General features: G+C 32.0%; 2 protein-coding genes across 4 annotated transcripts; one reads left to right on the plus strand and one right to left on the minus strand.

The window, feature by feature from the left end:
• Positions 1–3,001: 3,001 nt before the first annotated feature.
• Positions 3,002–6,441, minus strand: LOC106759529 (ATG8-interacting protein 1). Of its 2 annotated transcripts, XM_022779903.1 has the most exons (4): positions 6,239–6,441; positions 4,899–5,341; positions 4,498–4,820; positions 3,002–3,458 (listed from the first exon to the last, which is right to left on the minus strand). In XM_022779903.1, exons 2-4 carry the CDS (start codon positions 5,332–5,334, stop codon positions 3,354–3,356), a joined length of 864 nt encoding a protein of 287 aa, XP_022635624.1. In that variant the 5' UTR covers positions 5,335–5,341; positions 6,239–6,441; the 3' UTR covers positions 3,002–3,353. The 2 variants fall into 2 exon arrangements, with proteins under 2 accessions (XP_022635624.1, XP_014498225.1); XM_014642739.2 differs by having other exon boundaries at positions 4,498–5,341; positions 6,239–6,438.
• Positions 6,442–16,809: 10,368 nt separating this feature from the next.
• Positions 16,810–20,400, plus strand: LOC106758101. 2 transcript variants are annotated; one of them, XM_014641021.2, is made up of 9 exons: positions 16,810–16,970; positions 17,127–17,207; positions 18,054–18,143; positions 18,387–18,553; positions 19,326–19,395; positions 19,568–19,647; positions 19,764–19,826; positions 19,952–20,028; positions 20,155–20,400. In XM_014641021.2, exons 1-9 carry the CDS (start codon positions 16,917–16,919, stop codon positions 20,253–20,255), a joined length of 783 nt encoding a protein of 260 aa, XP_014496507.1. In that variant the 5' UTR covers positions 16,810–16,916; the 3' UTR covers positions 20,256–20,400. The 2 variants fall into 2 exon arrangements, with proteins under 2 accessions (XP_014496507.1, XP_014496505.1); XM_014641019.2 differs by having other exon boundaries at positions 16,810–16,966.
• The last annotated feature ends 672 nt before the right edge of the window (positions 20,401–21,072 follow it).

Here is a 21,072-nt window from a genome sequence, read left to right on the forward strand (position 1 = left end):
AAGATCGGTAAAAAGCTTGCACATAATAAGTTTATTATATGTTAATTTCATAGTGAGGAAGAAAAAAATAAAACCAAAAAGTGATATTTTTTACTCGTTTATCACGATTTAATTTAGATATAGAAAGGGAGATTATATGAACAAAAGCAGTAATTTGAATTTGTGTATATAAGTAGTATTAAAAAAAAAACAGTTTATTACAAAGCTGTTTGGATTATTTTAAAATTTTCTCAACTGTAGAGCCTAATCACCCTCTAAATTAGGATAGCTTTGACATGATAATTGGTTGCTAATTAACATATGACATTGGTAAACTACCATCTTAAATATCCATTACAATTCTATTGAATTACCCTTTTAAACATTAAGAATGTTTAACAGATAAATTCAATGGGGGGATTAAGAGGATCACATGATAACCATTAAATACCATGGAAAAAAACTGAATTTCAGATAACAAAAATTAACTAATAAATATTTAATGGATATTTTAAGTAGATAGGGTCATAATTGTTTAACTTATATTCAAAATATATTAGATATGATGTTTAAAGTTAAACTTATCAAAAGTTCATTCATGTCCATCTTGAAATGAAACAAATAAATATTCTATATAAGCCTTATCATGATAAGTTACATTTTAATATTTACTTTTAAAAGATGCAGGTTATCTAACTTAATTTTATATAACAAAATTATAAGATAAATACTTTTCTTAAACTTTTTTTTTTTAGTTTCAATCATATCATTATTTTTTTTCTATAATAAAAATAATATTATAACAATATAAATGGGTATTAATAACATCTAAATAATATAAAAATAGAAAATGAAAGTTGATGGACTGATTTAAAAATAAAACAATTTAATATTATTTACATTATATTAAGATAAAAAAAATTGTAACCCAACTGACTCATTAGAAATTAATGAATATGGTGAACTGGTTCACTTAAACATGTATTATTACCAAAGTGAATTAAATTTACTCATATGTCATATAATTTAATTAAGAATGTTTTATTATTGATAGATACAACCTATCTACATTAAATATTGTTGACTTGAGTGAGGTGATTCAAAATTAATATATAAGATGAATTGTCAATCCACCTCCAACCAAACTTAAATCCATTTAACCTACATATTAAATAAGTCAAGTTTATTTTAATCCATGTTAAAAACATTATATTTTGTTCACTAAATTGACTCATGAGTTTTTACTCACCAAAGAAAACAATATGAGAATATGTTTTCTTATTTCATCATTATTTGGTTACATGACATTTACCTATAATATGCAATCTAACAAAGTCACAGACTCTTTTCACAAAATTTAAGTACACATAACACACATGACAATTTAAAAAATAATATATACGAGTTGAGTCATGACACATATTTAACGCGATTTGTGTGATACTAATAAAAAAAAATACAATTGTTATAGATTTTCATAAATAAAAACTCAATTGAAAAACTAAGTGTTTTAATCTAAAAGAAATTATATTATATAGTTTGTGAATAAAAAATATTATTTTATTTTATTAAAGATTAAAGTTTTCAACATCCTTTTTTATATATAAGGATTAAATATGTTTTTAGTCCTTATATTTTGGGACGATTTTGGTTTTAGTCCCTCTTTCAAATTAAGATACAATTTAGTCCTTCAACTTTAGAAAACTCTGGTTTTAGTCATTTTTATCAAATTTTTTAACTTTATTTGTTGTTTCAAGCACGTTTCATTATAGCATTTGGATTGTTTACATTGTTTGACACATTTTTGCTTCAATGTTAACTGAAAAACGCGTTTGAAACAACAAATAAAGTTAAAAAAATTTGGTAAAAAAGACTAAAACCAGAGTTTTCTAAAGTTAAAGGACTAAATTATACCTTAGTTTGAAAGAGGAACTAAAACCAAAATCGCCCCAACGTATAGGGACTAAAAACATATTTAACCCTATATATAATATATATAATAGCACAAATAAAGTTGCATCTTTGTCTTTAAGTATATTTGAATCGCAAATGAAATTGTGTTTCGTCAGATTGTGTATTAATGTATGTCCGTTCGCTAAATCTTCGTGCAATAATGTGTTTGTGAATTTTCACTTTAATGACCAGTTTAATGAATTTTTCAATACTTCAAAAAAGTATTAAGATGTTTTATACTCTGAAAACTACTTAGTTTTACCATTCAGGAGAGAAAAAAAAAAGTTTAATAAGCTTCTTTTTCTTCTAATATTTTTCAGATTTATTTTCTCAAGTTTTCAATTTAATTCCATTTTGGTTAAAAAGAATATTAGATTGATGTTGACGTTAGTGGACGGTGAGAATGTGTTAGGTTTGGCTTTTATTTATGCACGACCAATGTAACATTTTTCATGATAGTAAGAAACTACTTCTGTATTCAATTTCCACACCTGTAAATAATTAAAAAGATGATCATCCATCTAAGTTGAAAATTCCACATCTGTGTCAAAGTCCACTCTGTTGTTAGTCATTATATCAATATTAAAAAAATAAAGCAAATTAACTTTTTTAATTAAAATAAAAACTAAATTGTAAAAAAAATCGAGATAAATTTGACAAATATTGAGACAATAAAAAATCTATTAAACTGAAAAATAATAGTACTTTAGTGATAAAATAGAGAATTTATTCACAAAAAACTAACTGGTGAATCGTATGAACCAGTTCAATCAGATGTTTTACAAGGAAAAAGAAAAAGAGAGAGAGAGAGAGACAGAGACCTGAGATCATTGTACCGGTAATGCGGGTTTGAAAACTTGGCATCTTGAAAGAATAAAGATCCAAACGATTACAGTTGCACGCATAATCTAAATTTCACATAGGCAACACTTCACTACACGTGTAGTTGCTCTCATGTGCGCATGCCTTGTTGAACGATATCTATCAATTTATAACCATGTATCCACAGCATGCAGTCTATTACAGTTTAGAAACTGAGGTTTCACTCTCGTTTCCAAGATCCAGCAGCTGTCAGAGTCAAAGGAAAACTAAATACTCACCATTAAAGCAATCGATTCATTTACATCTTTCCTGTTTAAACTGCCAATTTCACATTAACATAATACATAACTCCAAGTTGAATAACTTCAATAGCTATACAATGCTATAGTCAATATAAAGATGAAAAAAATCCACAGCATATAATGTTTGATCACTGACATTCATAATTGGGAAAGGTCAACCGATCCTGCTACCAAACCTGGATTTCACAAATGTAGCACTTTTCATTCCCAACCTCTCTCTGACAATTTTTCGTCATCATCTTCACTTACCACAAGGATAGGAGCCACGTGGACTTAGCCACCTTTTCCTCAAGTACTTTAACTTTCACTAGAGGTGCTTCCCCTGATCAAGGAACCACGACGTTGCCCACCAACAAGCACATCTTTGAGTCGAATAATGGGAGCAAGCACCCTGCTCCTCGCCTGTGGAAGCATTAAGATGGAGAATGTCAGTATTTTTTAAGTAATACGAGAAATCAAACAGAGCAGCTAGAGAGAATTGCACAAAAAGAGTTCGTGACACTCTTTCTGCTGATGTAGTAGGCCTCAAGTTGACATAAAATACCTTGAATCTGTAGTAAGGTTTATGCTTCTCTACAGGATAGGAAAATTCAGATATAATTTTTCAAAAGTTCTACCACTGCCAATGTTTCAGATAAGGACAATAAATAATTACATCGCTCAAAAAATTAAGCATGACCTTCTTAAATTACAGTGGAATTAAGTTCGTTCTTGTATAAAAATCAGCACACATGATCGTTTGGCCTCAAGACATTGTTACCACCCATAAAGATACCAAGGACGTCACATGTTTTTCAACAGCTGGACTAATTAGATGGACAGGAGAAGATGATACACAACCATTGCAGCGGTGTGGAATTAAAATTGATTCTTTTGGATAGAAGGTACACTTCAAAAACATGCTGCTGGATAAGAAAGATGAAAGTTACTTTGGCAAGTATATTAAATACATAAGTACTGGGCAGCCAAGATATTTTGAAAGATTGGGACATTGCAATGTAATGGGGTGGAGGGTCAATGACTCAAGATTCTGATACTTTGTTCCTGTACTTCTTTGGTTGAGTAAATCTTTTCCCCAATTCCAAACTTCCATCAATAAACTTTAGCTTTTTAAAAAATACCTTCATTGTTATTCATCACTTATTACACTATCAGATTTTGTCCAGTGTCAATGACATAATAGTGTTATATAGTGACATACTGTTTAATGATGAATCCATTGTGCATTACTAGAGTCATATAATCAATCAATAGAAGAGATTACAGAATTCAATCAAGCATATTGTCTATAACACATTAGAGCAGCGACCTGCTTGTGAATTATGCATGACTTTGGACAAACTTACACCATTTATCATATACATATATTTTCTGATCATGTATGAAATAAAATATGCTAACATAAAATGTTTCTAAGAACGCGTGATGATAATGGATATACCTCATCATTTATACTGATTTGCCATTTAAGTTGTAAAGCTCTTTCCTGCTGCCAACGTTGGCCGAGCATTACGAGACCCATCACAGTAGCAGCAATGAAAACGGACCATAATGCATTTGTCTGTTTGGCATGAGCATATAAGGAGGCAGCTCTTCGCTTCCACCAAGCTCCACAGGGAAGATCTGAAGTGTTGTATTCATTATCTTTGGAAGAGTTCTTTGACAGTGATAAATCAGAAGACACGTTTGACCCTTCGGATTCAGTTGTTTCAGGCTCAATTATGCTTTCACCATATGCTGTTACACCACCAATTGTTGTTTCACCTTGGAAAGAAGTGTATTTTTCCGGGTCATACATACTCTCACCCTTTTCAATCAAACCAAAATCTGGAAGAGTTGTACCTTCCTCAAACTCTTTACCGCGAACAGATAATCTATTGATTTTCTGATCAAAATAACGCATTCCCTCAAACTCTTCTGAAACTTCCAATCCTGGTAACGTCAAGTTTTCTTCGTCTTTTCCCCTTGGTTTGGTCACTTCTTCAACAGTCTCATCGGAGGTAACATCTTTGTCTCCAGAATCATCATGAATCTCACTGTAATCAGGTTCCACAGGCAAGTTTTCATGCTGACTGGGTGGAAAGACAAAGTGACCAGACATGAATAAAGCACGTGACGTTTCTGCTTCATCCTGTACAAATGAACCTTCTCTCCCATCATCCTTCATCTCAACATCATCAGGACCAGGAGCAGCTGCATATGTCGATGCCGTGAGAGATACAACCTCCCATTCATTCCCACGAGAAGTCTTGTCCCCTCCGTCCTCATTGTCTGCCATCTTTTGTCTTCATCACAAGAATGAAATCAAATTCTAATTCACCTTAGGGTAAAGATAAATGGAAATGCGTACATGCAAGGAGGGTGGGGGGATCAATTTAATGCCAAAAAAGTATGATTTATCGATCACTATAATAAATAAGAAAACTATCACACCTGAAAAAAGAAGTGTCACAACCATGTGCAGAGTCATTGAATTGCATTGTAGAAAGCATATATAATGATGAGATTTTATGAACATGTGCAAGGAGATGATAACATTGTTCAACTTCTAAAGAAACAAAAGCGACAATACCAAAATTCTAAACCAACTTCATAAACAGACGCAAATTTCAACAAAAAAAAAACTTAGTGCAATTTTCGCTATCACTTCAGAAAACAAATCCTAAAAAACTACCCATATTTCTGGCAAAAAAGACATTTACCTCATAAAATTATATTTTTCATTTAGTCTCGTTCAATTAAAAAACACCATGAAAATAAATTACAAACTCTTTGACCAATCACGAATTCCATATTAGTTTTCCATCCTCACATCCAAAAACTGATATCATGAATTCCATCCAATAAACCGAACAAGCTCTACCAGTCCAATGGACTCAATCACTAATTCATGCACAGTTGGTTACGCAACAAAAATGCAAAGACGTGAGCACGAAATCGAAACAAAACGACACCCCCACACAGAGATCCAAAGACGGAACAAACCATAAAAACCAAATCAAAATCAAACCCTAGAACAACAATCCACACAGCTACACCATCATCACTCAGACCAGGTGCCATAATCATCAACGATTTTTTCTTTTTCTAAGATCAACATACAAAGAGATTGATAAATAAAAAATCAAAAAGAGAGAGAGAGAGAGAGAGAGAGAGAGAGAGAGAAAAGGTTATTAACTTACAGAAACTAAACGCGACACGATCCGCGAAGGACCAGAACGTGCGTACGACGATGATGAGGTTGAAACTGAGAAGCAACTATAGGAAAATGAAGGGGCTTTGGCTTTTATAGGGATGATTTGTTTATCGGCGACGTTACCGGCTATAGCAGGTGGATTCAAGGGTAGTGAAAGTGAACAATTACCGGTTATTCCCTTTGCGTGGTGTGAGAGACATGGGATCTATATCTATCTATCTAACCACTATCGAGTTTGATAAATCAGATCCTCTGCAGCGCTTAATATCTTACATCCAATGTAAAGCTGAATACAAACCGTTGATTACTTATTGCAAAACAGTTTAAGAAAAAGAGGGAACGTATTGAGTGGGTCGGATTTCTGCTACAAAGGACGTGGTTGTGTAGAGGCAGCAGAGAATTCTGGCTCTCAGTTTAAGCTCATCCAAAACTGTAGCCACTACCCCTATAAAGAAAATATAAAGAAAATAAATAAAGGCTTTTTTATGTTTTATCTACTACATCAGAAAAATAAGTAAAAATTGTTAAAACTTCTTTTATATAAAAATAAACATTTTTAAAACATATAATTTTTTTCCTTTCAACTTTATACATACAATTTTAATGCAAAAACTATTATTTTTATTAAAAGAAAACTAACTATGTTAAATTCACTTTTGTATTTTTTATAAATTAATAAATTTTTTTTTTAAAAAAAAAATAATTTGTATGAGTAAAAAGTAAATCTTATCTATTTTTCCCATAAGTGATTTAAAAAAAAAAATTCTATTTTATAATTTAACTTTAACTAAACCAATCTAATATTATTTTAAATAATAATTACTCTTGATGATTATAATAAGTAGAAGTAATTATTATTCTATTAGATTACATTAAAAAAAATTCATGTGACATTTTTGTAATACTTATAAATGATTGATTGATAGGTGTGCGTGTATTCGCATGTATAATGAAACCCAGGTTTGATTAATTCGAAATCATTATTAAGCTTTCAAAGACATGTCTTAATTTTCTGACCTTGAATCTGATACCTATTAGTAATGTCATTTCCAAAATTTGCTTTATTTGTAAGGTTAAATATGCTTTTAGTCCCTGAAGTTTCACTGATTTTTGGTTTTAGTCCCTGCATCAAACATTGATGGCATTTCATCCTCTTAGTATGGAAACATGTATTTTTGGTCCCTAAAAATAGACGGCGTCAAATCTCACTAACAGACTTGCCACGTCTTCTATCAATTTTAATATTCTCTCTGCCACGTCAAATCCTCTGTCTATCTGTTCATCTCCCATTCTTTTCTCCTCCATTTTCTCATCCAAATCAATTGGCAGCGACAATGATTTCTAAGATTGAGAAGTGACGACAGAGGTTAGTTGGTAGTGGTGATGACCCATCCCAGCGAGAATTTGTTGGTCATTGAAGAAGAAAAACAATATTTGTCGTCTTCACATCCCAAACCTTAATGCTCTCGTCGAAGGACCCGGACATGATGTAGCTTGATTAGGGATTGAAAAAAAAAACTGCACTAAATCAGATCTGGTATAGGCATAAAAGCTAGTTAAAAAAGTTCAAGGAAACAGAGAGAGACAGAGAGAAACCTTTAATGTCATAATGAAATATTGCCAAATCCAATCCAGTACGTAATTAATTACAGGGATGAGATCGTAGACATTCAAACGCATGAGATCGTAGACATTCAAACGCATGATTTTGCTGTTTCTCAATTTCTCGATTTCGCCCTGTCTTATATGCTTTGCTGCATAATTCACAACTCTCATAGTGATTTTGAGTTTTGGTGAATTTTTGTGCTTTGTAACTGTTGGTGAAAGTGTATTTCATCATTTGAAACTTGTATGCATTGTTGGATTGACCTTATTCTAGCCTTTGTACAACATCATCATCTATACCGTTGCATTTACTGAAATTCACCACTGCACTAGTGATTTTCTGTGCTGATAAGTTTCTTTGTTGTTTTATCGGCTACACATATCACAATTGGTGATATACACTTGTTTGAAGTGTTAGCTACACATTTGAATCATTGCATTTCAAATTGACCACTGTTGTTCCGGTTTTCCAGCCACCAATTTAGTGTAGTTTTAGCCATTTTTTTTACTACATAATTTGGTAATTACTATACTATTTTGAGATTCTGTGGCTGTAGGTGCATTCTCTTTGTTTCAGCAAGTTTATTTGGTCAATTACAGCCTTTGCTTACTGCTCATTTGGTCACCTTTGCACCATTTCACCAACTCACACCTTAAAGCCGTGACTTTGCTCTAACTGAGGTAGTGAGCTTATCATATTCGGTTGTNGTCACCTTCTTTACTGTTTAAGTGTTTAAACATGTTACATTTGATGAAATAAGTTTGCTTGAAGCCTCAATTACACCTTAAATACATTACCATTCATTTTCACCACTGCGTATTCATTTTTCAGCATTTTAGTGCAGAATTTGCCTCATTTACTTGTTGTTTGCACTTTGTCCAGCCATAAAATTCAATTTGAAGAATTTGAAGAAATTGCAGTTGTCAGGCAATGGTGAATCTCAGCAACCATTGTCATCCCTTATCTATCCAAGTAATCAATTCATTATTCGGAAGCCTTTACTGCATTTAGTTCAAGCTTCAGCCCTTTCTTCAAAGATCACAGTTCATCCAGATGGTCAAATCACATTTATGGGTACTGCAATTGAGTTGAAAGATCTTCTCTCTGTAGTTTCTGAATCATACTTATCAAAAAGCTCACAAAAGGGTGAAAAGCAATATATGCTTGTTCCACACTGCAATTGGTATAAATATTTTGACAATATTGACTTGTTTAAATAGATTCTGATTGTCCAATCATCTGAACGACTATTTTATTGGCTTAAGAATTCACTTTTATAAAAGTAATAATATAACTTTCTTGGTAAATTATGTTGATCTTTGGATTAGCATCAACCACTCTGCATTAGTTAGATATTCAACATCTAAATAACAGTTTTACCAAAGCAAAGCATGTTTTCAAATAATGTGTCTCTTTTCTATCCGTTTAGGTTTTATGTACCCACCAGACCGGAGTCTTTGCACATCTTATCAATGTGTCTCCTTTGTATTATTCCAGTTGTTCTCTAAACTGCAGACTTGTTTCAAGGGAGCTTCCATCAGAGGTGGAGGGAGAAACAGGGGGAAGAGGCGAGATGGTGGAGATAGACCATGGAATCGAAGGTGAGGAGAGTGACGAGGGCGTGATCGACGGTGCTGTAAGTGGAGAAGAGTTCGGCAGGGAGGTTGGTGTCGGCGAGGGGCGGGGAAAAGGGTTGCAAAAAAATCAAACATTTAAGTCAAAGATGCCACGTTTCAGAAAAAGGAAACAGTGTATACTGAAGACCTGGAAGTGCCGTTAGTCATGTCAGCAAAAATTTAACACCGTCTATTTTTAGGGACCAAAAATACATGTTTCCATACTAAGAGGATGAAATGCCATCAATGTTTGATGCAGGGACTAAAACCAAAAATCAGTGAAACTTCAGGGACTAAAAGCATATTTAACCCTTCTTTGTAATTGAGAGGACATAGAATTTTTGTAATATTCTCAACGCCAAAATTTCTTTTTAAAATAACTCCATGCTTCAATAATCAAGTTTAATTAATTTTCAAAGTTTAATTAATTTTAAAATAAATCGGTCACTCAATATTATTACATAATATTAATGTTTGAGAAAAAAAATGTTAGCAGGTCCACGTTAAGAAATATTTTTTTATTAAAATCTAGCCGTAATACACTGTGAATGAATTCTAATACAATACCAATACAAGTTCGAATAACAAAAATTATTTGGATTTCTTCATCAATGACTTTGAAATAATACTAGATGACAAGATCCGTAGTAAATTACTTAGCAAGAAAACACACATTATTTGTAATATATTTATTATGAAAGTAAAAAATATATATATTTTACATATAAATTTAAAATTATTATTATTATTTGTAATAAGATAATATTACAAATAATAATATTGTTATTTGTAATAATAAGAATGCAAAATCGTATTACTTTACCACCTATTGTAACATCCCAATAATTATATAACAAAAGCTATAATTTATTCTAGGAGTTAACATAAATAATAAAGGAAAAGAGTGATGAGTGAGCAAGTAAAGAGAAAAGGAACATAAACTTCATATAGAATTTGAACCTTTTTACAAGAACAAAATGTACAGATAATACCGATCGGTCAAGGGTTCACTAAGACCGAACGGTGATACAAAATGTTAGGCCGAACGGTTTCACAAAAATAAAATAACCGAATGGTACTCTAAACATTACAAAGAAAGAGAAATCTAAATTAAGGATCGGACGATCTTGCACTGCTCTCAGGTACAATATCTACAGGTTGATCGGTCAACAGAGCGTCCTCCAATGTATCTTCAATAACACCTTCTGCTCACACCCAAAGGATGATCATCATAGTGAAAAGAACAAACACCGAACGACCAAATACCGAATGACAATATAGACAATGACAGAAAATATAAAGGTAAACTTATGTAAATTTAATTAATCATTTTCAGCATATATATAAACATGAAAACCGAACAGTACAATCAACATTACATTCATAAAATCCTCATACATGCATATTTGTATAAACCGAACGTTCAACTTATCATAACCGACCACTTTGACACTGTCCGGACTGTATGAACCATGTAGCTCGACGTTTCTAGCACCCGGTATGGTGTAATAGCTAGCATAACTCATCAGCTGCCACCCGAGGTTAGTCCTACAACGACCATCTGGTCTTATGACCGCGAACCTCCTGTCATTCTCACGCATGAATAACCTTTCTCTACATGAGAAAGCGTCATCACGGAATATCAGGAACAAAATGACAGCAGAGTCTGACCATGTTCATACTTTACCAACCATCACCAATCCTGAGACATTCCTCCCTTGGAATTCTCTTACTTAACCAAATTCAACTAATTTAAACAAAGTACACACTATCACATTCAGAAGGACAAAAAGTTAAAGGGATAACCGAGCGGTCTAACACTGAAGGGAAAATGGAGTATCAACAATACTTTAGTAAGTGACCGAACGGTCTAACATCGAGAAGGGTTGAGTGTTATACAATGCCAAGTAAAACTGATAGAATACAAATGATTTATGAACATGACCGAACGCTCAACAACCGAGTTAAACTTTAGTGAGACCGAGTACCATATAATTCAGACCAAATGTTTTTGGAGTAAAAGAGTTATCTTCAATAGACCGAGTGTTAGTACAAGACCGAACACTCTTTGGGAAAGCAAGTGTCAATATAAGACTGAGCACTTTTCCAAATAACTAATATTATAAACCGAGTACTTTAAAGATCAGGTGCTGGTATAAGACCGAGTACCAAAATGACCAAAGGCTAGTCTATGACCGAGCACTTCAAGACCGAGTACTTGGTGTAAGACCGAGTACTTTAAATCATAGCAATACTAGTTTATGACCGAGCATCTCATAAAACCGAGCACTAGATCTATGACCGAGTGCTCCACATGACCGAACGTTCTTTGGATTAGTAATAATAATATGAAACTGAATGCTTCATAAGTTAAGTATCAGTCTAAGACCGAGCATTTGTATGACCGAATGCTCGGTTTATGACCGGACGTTTTGAAATATACAATATCTATTAAAACTGAAAAAAAAGACTTTTGACTCATTAAAAGGACCAAATTAAGCAAAGTAGATAACAATTAATTATGAGTATCATAAGTGATACAGATGCTCCAACAGAGGTAATGTTTGAATGCAGCGGAAGGAGTTGGAAACTGTTCCAGAGGAAGCGGATGAAAGTGCTTATGATTTGGCAGCAGCGGAACAGAGATGTTTCAGTGGCTTAGATGGTGGATGAGGAGCTTAGATGGATATGAAACTAGCTCAGGCAGCCTTCCTTCTGGGAGGAAGCTAGATGGGAAAGGGAAAGCTCAAGAGAAGTAGACTTTTGGGAGAATTCGGTGTGCTGGAAATGCATCAGCAAATCAAATTCATATAACATCCAAAAGTATTTACATGGTGCAGCCAAGGTGAGTTTTATAGCCTTCACCATCCTTGGCCGGTGCTTAAGGTGTGTCCGTGAAGTGTGGATCAGACTCCACGTGTACAAGCATGTGCCAAATGTGCTGATTTCTAGAAGACTACAAATTTAACACGTTTTACATTATAAAAGTATGTGACAACATTCCAATTTGGGAAGGATTACTGGTGCACCTCCTGTTGTGCTAAACTCACCCCTCCATGTTGTGGAAATGCCTTGTTTACCCTTCTCCTTGATTTTGGGTTGTTCTTTATTTATTGGGCTTGGGCCCCGCGTATCAACAAGGTTGATCAGTAATCAACTGGTTCTCTGTGGAAGAGGATTCAGTCAAGACCGAACGGTCCTAATGACCTTCGATCACAGATTCCAGAATTTCTCTAAGTTTAATACATTTACACTAAGTACAGAACTAAAATCAAACATATCATACAACAACATACAATATTCCAACATATCATTAAAATCATCAAACATACATTAAATCATGCATCCAATCATACAAAGAAATCATAATTAAATCTTATAAGCTTCCCTTACCTCTAATTCTAGCTAAACTTCTAAGGTTCTTGACAGCAGCTACTTCTAAGTTTTCCAAGGTCTTAGGTTTAATTACAAGATAACGAGTTCAGAGAAATGACTTTAACAATCACATGCAAATTTAAAGTGGGCATGCATGGAAGAACAGAGAGGAGCTTTAAGAGCCAGAACACTTACCGGTTCAGAACGAAAATCTGATCGGTGCAATTTGAAGAGCTTGACGTCGGGAGTAATTAATCTGAAAGGAAGTTGATGATCGGAGGAGAAATGATGGTCATAATTTAGAGAGAAGTTGGAAGGTCTAGAGAGAAGGAGGAGAAAAATGGTGTTTCTGGAAAATGAGTTTGAGAAAGAAGAAAGGTTGTAATACAGAAAGTGGTGCCGAATTTAAAATCCCACTTTAAATATGGCCACCAAAAAGGACGCTCGGTCCACTCCCTACATGCCACATGGCTTTCACGGAAAGCCACATTCCCTCAACTGTCACACGTCTTCCAAGAGCGGGGATTTAAATGGGCTGAGAGATTTTGTCTCCCACTAACATGGGAAATTTGGAAGGGTATGACAAGTGTACTCTAGTGGAATATTTAATGGAGTGTGACACCTATTCTATTTAATACATGCATTTCTAAATTAAAAATTAATTATTTTTTAATTTTAAAAATGTGTTGCCTTAATCTCTTTCGTATTTAAGCTTATTATTTAGTTGTAATTCTTTACAGTTGTAAAATAGTAAAAAAGTATAAGTTAAATTGTTTTAAAAATTAAAAGACTTAACTCATTGGTCTAAAATTTTTTTCGTGTACATTGGAAAATGATAAATATTTATTCAACGAAAGTCTATAAACACTTTCACGACATTTTTTAAAATATTTGTTTTTAAATGGTTGGAAAAATAACTAAAACAAATAATGATTTTATAAGAATAAGATAGAGATATAAATAATAGAAGATTATCCAGTCAAACAAATAATAATAAAAATACGATGTAATTATAATTAAGAAAAAAATAAAAATAGTTTGGGTTAACTTATAGACAAAATAATTTCATTGTATATGACAAAACAAAAATGATATGTTTTCTTCTCAATATATAATCATTCTTAAGATTAATTGTATGAACATCAATGTCTTAAAAGTGGATATAATATAAAAGACTTGAAAATACAAAAAACACTCTATAATTTTACGTATTTATTGTATAATTTTTCTATGCAAATAAATGATATTTATAAACTGAAAAAAGAGATTCAGTAGTTACAATAAATCTTATTTGAAATAAAATACATATAATAAAATTAAAAACCGTTTATTCACAAATAACATTTATCCGTATAGTCTATGAGTAACAGTAAAATGTGTTATTTATTTATTATATTAAACATTTCTAACAATTTGCATATTAGTTTGTGTATGCTGTTTAGTTTTGAGATAGAAATAAGATGAATATTGGTGAAGTAAAAGAAAATAAAGGTAATTTGAAGAAAATATGGACTGGTACTATTTTAATTTAAATTTTTACTTTTCTTTATGTGTGTGAGAAAAAGTATAAGTATTTAAATAGTCACTAAAACAATCCTTAACTAATAATTAAAATTAAAGATGAAATAAATTATTTATTTGATTAAATTACATATAATTTTATAAATTAAAAATAATCAATATCTAAAGTAATTCTTATTATTGATAAAATATTATCTAAATTAGTTTTTAAAACTATTAAAATTATAACTATTCGAGTCATTATATATGATCGTCTTAATCACAGTTGAGTCTACTTAAGAGTTGAACAGAAGAAAAAATTCCATGTAAGGTTTTGAAATCGAGCCTTTCCAACAATGAGACTTATGAATTGATACAATGATTGATTTGAATAAGATGATTCACTTATTATGAGATTAGTGATCAAACTAAAATCTATAAATTGACGGCACAAGTTCCATGCGTCATTGAGATAGAAATAAAAAATATGATTGATGGAATATAAGAAAATAAAGATAATTTCAACAAAATTTGGGTCTCGTTTACTATTTTAATTCTAATTTTTACTTTTCTTTATGTGTTTAAAAGTGAAAATATTTGAATAATCACTAAAATAATCATTAAACAATAATCAAAATCATAGATAAAATAAGTTATTCATTGTATTGATTAAATACTATTTTATAAATTTAAAACTATTACTATCTAAAAAAAATATATTTTATTTGTGATTTAGAGTCTAAGTTATTCTTTAAGATTATTTATCAAAATTTTAACTATCTAATTGGCCATGTACAACAATCTTAACCACACAAAACTTGGGTTGGGCCTACCTTCAACCCCATAGAAGTTGAATAAGATAAAAGTTTCACATATGATTTTGAAGACGAACATTTCTAACAACGAGGCCTAAGATAAAATGATTGTTTTAGGTAGAACGATTAGCCTATGAGATTAGTGTGTAATTTTGAAGTCGAACATTTCTAGCAATGAGGCCTAAGATAAAATGATTGTTTTAAGTAGAACGATTAGCCTACGAGATTAATGTGTAAGATCGAGATCCACAAATTGACGACGTAAGTCCCATGCGTCAAACTGATATATTAGACTCACCCTTTACTTTGAATGAAGAAATGATACATTACATGTCACAAAAGCGAAATGAGGTTTTTAACCCTACTATAAGATGAATTTCTCACACGCTTGACTTCTTTATGGAGACAAGGTCTTTTGGCCAAGTCAAGTTAATTTCGGACCACCATGTGTCATATTAGACTCACCCTCTACTTTGAATGAAGGGAGGATACATTACATGTCACAAAAGCGAAAGAAGGTTTTTAACCCTACTATAAGATGAATTTCTCACACGATTAACTTCTTTATAGAGACAAGATCTTTTTGCCAAATTAATTTCGAACCACCAAACCCTGTAATATATGATAAAGTCCATAGAATGTAGTAAAGAAAAACATATATGTTATTACACTCGTTAAAGCCTTGATAATTAATATCATATACCAATTTAAATTATAATTCACAAATCAATTATTATTATTTATTAATAGTAAAAACTATTTTAGATTTTCAAATTGTTTTTGATTTATAATTTAATCAATATAATGATTAATTATTTTATCTCTAAATTTAATTACTATTTAATGATTTTTGTGTGTGAATATTATGCTTTTTAAATATTTTTTTTTCAAAATCTCTTAACACTTTATAAAATAAATATTAAATAAAAATGTAAAAACAGATAAAAATATAAAGTATATTTAACCATTTCGTGTAACATGATGAAAAGTGTAAATAGTTCAAAATATCCATAGTCAAAATAGAACATTTTGACCTATAAGCTAATCTATCCATAGCTGCAAAATTTGACCTGATGGCCTAACATAATTAGATCTGAATATTTAATAGCGTCATTATAAAAAGCATTGCAGAAAAATTTGAGTATGTGAGCATACATGTTGAACAAGTTCCTTGCTTGTTCCATTGTTGTAAAATAGCTGACTTAATAAAAGATAAAAAATAAAAAATGCGTTTAGTTTTAGAATATGACGTTTATTTGTTTATTAAGAAATACAAATAATATGTAACTAATATTGAAACAAACTTTGTACTTTTGTTTTTTATTTAAAAAAATAGAAATATTTGATAATTTTTTTAAAATTAATTATATATTAAAATATTTCTTTTAACAAAGATGACAAATAATAAAACAATAATATATTTAACTGTATTAATAAATTCAGATAAAATTAATAAAATTAAAATTTTTATACGAATATTTCAAATACTTTTTAACTATGAAATACAAAATATACTAATACACATTCTTACTATCAAATAAATAACTATTTAATCATAATTAAACCTTACAGGTGTCGAAAACCGGTTCGGTTCGGTTTATTGAAGTAGCCCTATCTATGTGGACACGTGTTTGGATTTCCGACGAAGGACAATAAGGAACTGTTTGGTTGGAAACGAAATACACGCAGCATTTTGCAGTGAAACTGAAAAGGGGAAGATTGAAATGGGTGAACTTTACGCGTTGGACTTCGATGGAATCATCTGTGATAGCTGCGGCGAAAGCTCTGTCTCTGCTGTCAAGGCTGGTTCTTCTCTTCATTCCACCCAAAACAATTTTTGTTTTTTATTTAAAAATCTTTACAATTTTCAACATTTTTATTTTCAATTGCTTTTTCCTCTGTGAATTCATGATAATGCTACTACAACTGATCATTATTTATTCTCTGTTTGGATATTTTCAGGCTGCCAAAGTGAGATGGCCTGGTTTGTTTGACGGGGTGGATTCGGCCACAGAAGATTGGATTATTGACCAGATGCACACAGTATAATAAGTTCATTCAACTTAGTTTCAGTTGTTATGGATTTCATGCAACTCTTCTCTGGTTTGGCTATGTTGGTTTGTAATTTGATTGGTTGGAAAGAGTAGTGATCAGTGGAGCCATGACTGGATGGTAGCAATAGAGTCTTGAATTTTCGTGTATTTTGACTTTAGTTGATGAATTCTAGGGGTGTTTGATTTTGGATTTGTACTTCAGAGGTTTTTGATTTTGAATGAAGTGTCAAATATCTGCCATGTTCTAATCAGGCAATTAGACTTTGTTGGTTAAATTTACGAAGAAGAAAATAAGAAGCTAAAAGAAATAAACTTCTCTCATATATAAAATTAGGCCATGTTTATCTTAGAAGGTAGACTTACCAAGTAACAAGATAGACTTCACAAACATAACTGGGATAAATTAAGATCCCGTCTTAAGATGCGCACAAAGGGCAACTTGACAAAATTCTTAAGGTTCGATGCTTATGGATTTTTTATTTTTTATTTTTTTATGTCACTCATCTTTTTCATTTTTACTCAATGGGGGATTTTCAATTCACACTTGTATTCCTAACATTACAGTGAATTAGAAGGAAAACCATTTTGTGTGTTTTCTTTTGGTGAACTGATTACCATGGTTTCCTGATTTAACTATCATATTTTAATGCAATAGATTAAATTTGCTTGATTGCTTCAATCATCAATTTTCATTTCAGATCATTAAACTATTTGATGTCATGAGTATATTTTTATGTAACTTTTATGTGTTTTCAATTTAAGACTATTTCCGTATGAAACCATGTTCGACTTGTTTTCAGTTCAAAGACGAACTTCCATAGTTTTTTTGTGTTAGGTGCGACCAGTTGTGGAAACAGGATATGAAAATCTTTTACTCGTGAGACTGTTGCTTGAGAGCAGAACACCTTCTATCCGGAAATCTTCGGTGGGTAAAAATGCTTACTGCTTTGGTTTTTCTCATCAGTTATTCTTATCAATTGAAAACCATGTCTCTAAGATCAGTCATTGACCAAGTCAGTGGATATTCCGTACCAATGATGTGATATTAAAAAAAGCCCTGTCATCGGAACAAGGTTTATAGTTTATTATCATGCCAGTGAGCTTGAATCTGCATTTGCTTTCAAATGAACTCTGGACCTGTTGACTGATGTCATAGTTCTTGTGCAAGGTTTCAGAGGGGCTCACGGTTGAGGTTATACTAGAGAAATGGTCCAAGTTGAAGCCTATTATTATGGAAGAATGGGGTGAGAATAGGGATGCTCTGATAGATCTTTTTGGAAAGGTCAGAGATGAATGGTTGGAGCAGGATTTTGCTGGTTGGATTGGTGCAAACAGGTAGCCATAGCCAAATCATACTCCTGACAGGGGATTAACTTTTGATACTTATATTTGTACCAGATGCATGGTAGAAAGCTAACGCATTAGGAAGAGATATCTTAAGCATGAGGACATTAACACTCAGTTTATATGAAGGGAAAAGCTAGCAATACACGCTCTAGCTTATTTTTTCAAGCTCACTCTTTACTGTTGGCTTAAATTTTTCGAGACTCATCAAATAGTACAGTTCCTTATTTAATTAGTTTCACCCACCCATATTTTTCTGAGATTTCCAACAGAACTTAACTAATAGTAAAGTGTGCATCGAATAAAGTTAGAGTATATGTTGCTAAAGCTCCACTTCAATAAATTGCCAGTGTAATAATGTTGAACATGCTATCCCTAGCCAACTATTTGACTGACCTGAAAATGGATTGTCATTGACTGAATGTTGGAGAAGTAGGACATGTGTCATTTTTTTATTAATAATTTTTGAACCATTTTTGTTCAAACAAATCCCTTTATAGATAATACTCCTGAAGGAATCAGTTTGTGTAGGCTCTGAATTCTGGTTATCCTTTTGATTAGACAATGTTGTTACATTGTTGGGATATTGATCTATTCTTGTTGATTGAATATTTTCTTCTAATTAATAATATATATGCAGTAATATATATATATATATATATATATATATATATATATATATATATATATATATTTCTCCCTACTCTCTGCCCAAGTCATGAATGATATTTCCTATTATTAATTGACAATGCTGTGTCTTCAGAATATATCCTGGTGTTTCTGATGCCTTAAAATTTGCAAGCTCGAGAGTGTACATTGTCACCACAAAACAGGTAACCTTTTTTTCCCTTTGACCAAGCAAGGGAACAATAATCCTAACAATAACAATAGACTATTTTACTTTCAATATTAAGCAAAATAAGAGGGGACAAAGATAACGGGCCATTGTCCCAATACCATGAAACCGCATCATATTAATTTCTACACTTATTTCTCTAATTTTAGGGCCGTTTTGCTGATGCCTTACTCCGAGAGCTTGCCGGAGTGACCATACCACCAGATAGAATATATGGCCTTGGAACGGGGTTAGTATATTTTACCAAAGTAATGCTGTAAAATATTTATATTTAACTTGTTTCTTTTTCTTTCTATATTTTTATGAGATATTCTTTTACCGGATTATCTTTGACATCACCTTCAGTCCCAAGGTAGAGGTTCTGAAGCAGCTCCAAAAGAAGTCAGAGCACCAAGGACTGACACTACAGTAAGATATTGTGCTTTCGCTGCAAATAATGGCATTTTGGTTATGGCTATTATTATGTATAGAACTTTGTCTTACTTGTAAAGATGGTTCAAAAGAAATTAACTCCAGTTAATCTGAACTACCAGCTTTGTTGAAGACCGGCTAGCTACATTAAAAAATGTCATCAAAGAGCCTGAATTAGACCAATGGAACTTGTATCTAGGTAAGTTCTCTGCCTGTTTATGATTTTTACACCCTCCCTCATCATGTCTAAGTTCGCATGTTGTGCATTATTGCCTTTCCCTCCCAAATGTTTAGTGTACTTGATAAACTTTATTGTTTGGATCAGGGAATTGGGGTTACAACACCCAACAAGAAAGAGAGGAAGCCGCAGCTATCCCCAGAATTCATGTTCTTGAGCTCTCTGATTTCAGCAATAAGTTAAAATAGGGGTTTTCATCGAATTATCAGTTGTCAATAATTGAACCAATTATTTTCTTCCAACTCATTTATAAGCAATAACATATTTCTACTGAACAGAATTGTCGAGAAGAGTTATAAACGCTCATATCATATCAGATATTAATTTATATTATATCATATTTCAACCTAAAACAAGTAAATCATCAAACGAGTAGCGAAATTATAGAAAAATCTGTAAGAAAGATATAAATTAAGAATTTAACTATTTCTTTTGACAGAAATTATTTGAAATTGTTCGACAAATTCTGTACAGATGTTCGTCATGTTCGTAATCAAAAGCTTCCTTTAGCATCAGTACAAGTATATCTGCTAAATAAACTGTATTTATAATCCGAGTACTGTATTCTTCTTCTCATCCTCTCAAGCTGATGTTTTTGAAACTAAATACCTTTTTGTTCCCTTTTATTTATCTCTTGGGGAAAATACTGGTATGTTAAAACTGGGTAGGAAAAACTTCATAGTCCTTTATGGTTTTGTTCAGCTCAAACCCAAAAGGATGGACCAAACCAAGTAGAAAATGATGTTTTGATTTTTAACTGTACCAAACAGAGCATATATGTAAGGCTGTTTTTATTGTTTTTTTTTGCTGCTACTGAATAAAAAGATTAGTAATTGTATTTTTAAATTTATGTGTTCTACTAAGTCTGACAGATAAAGAGGAGTGAGTTTATTATAGTTTAATGCAACAATACGTGGATAAATTATATAGGGAGATATTTCTAGCATAGCATGTTGCATATTCCATCCAGAAGTGGGACTTTTCCTTATCCGTTGGTGTAGTTTT

Source organism: Vigna radiata, chromosome 4 (genome assembly GCF_000741045.1).
Source record: "Vigna radiata var. radiata cultivar VC1973A chromosome 4, Vradiata_ver6, whole genome shotgun sequence".
NCBI lineage: Eukaryota > Viridiplantae > Streptophyta > Magnoliopsida > Fabales > Fabaceae > Vigna > Vigna radiata.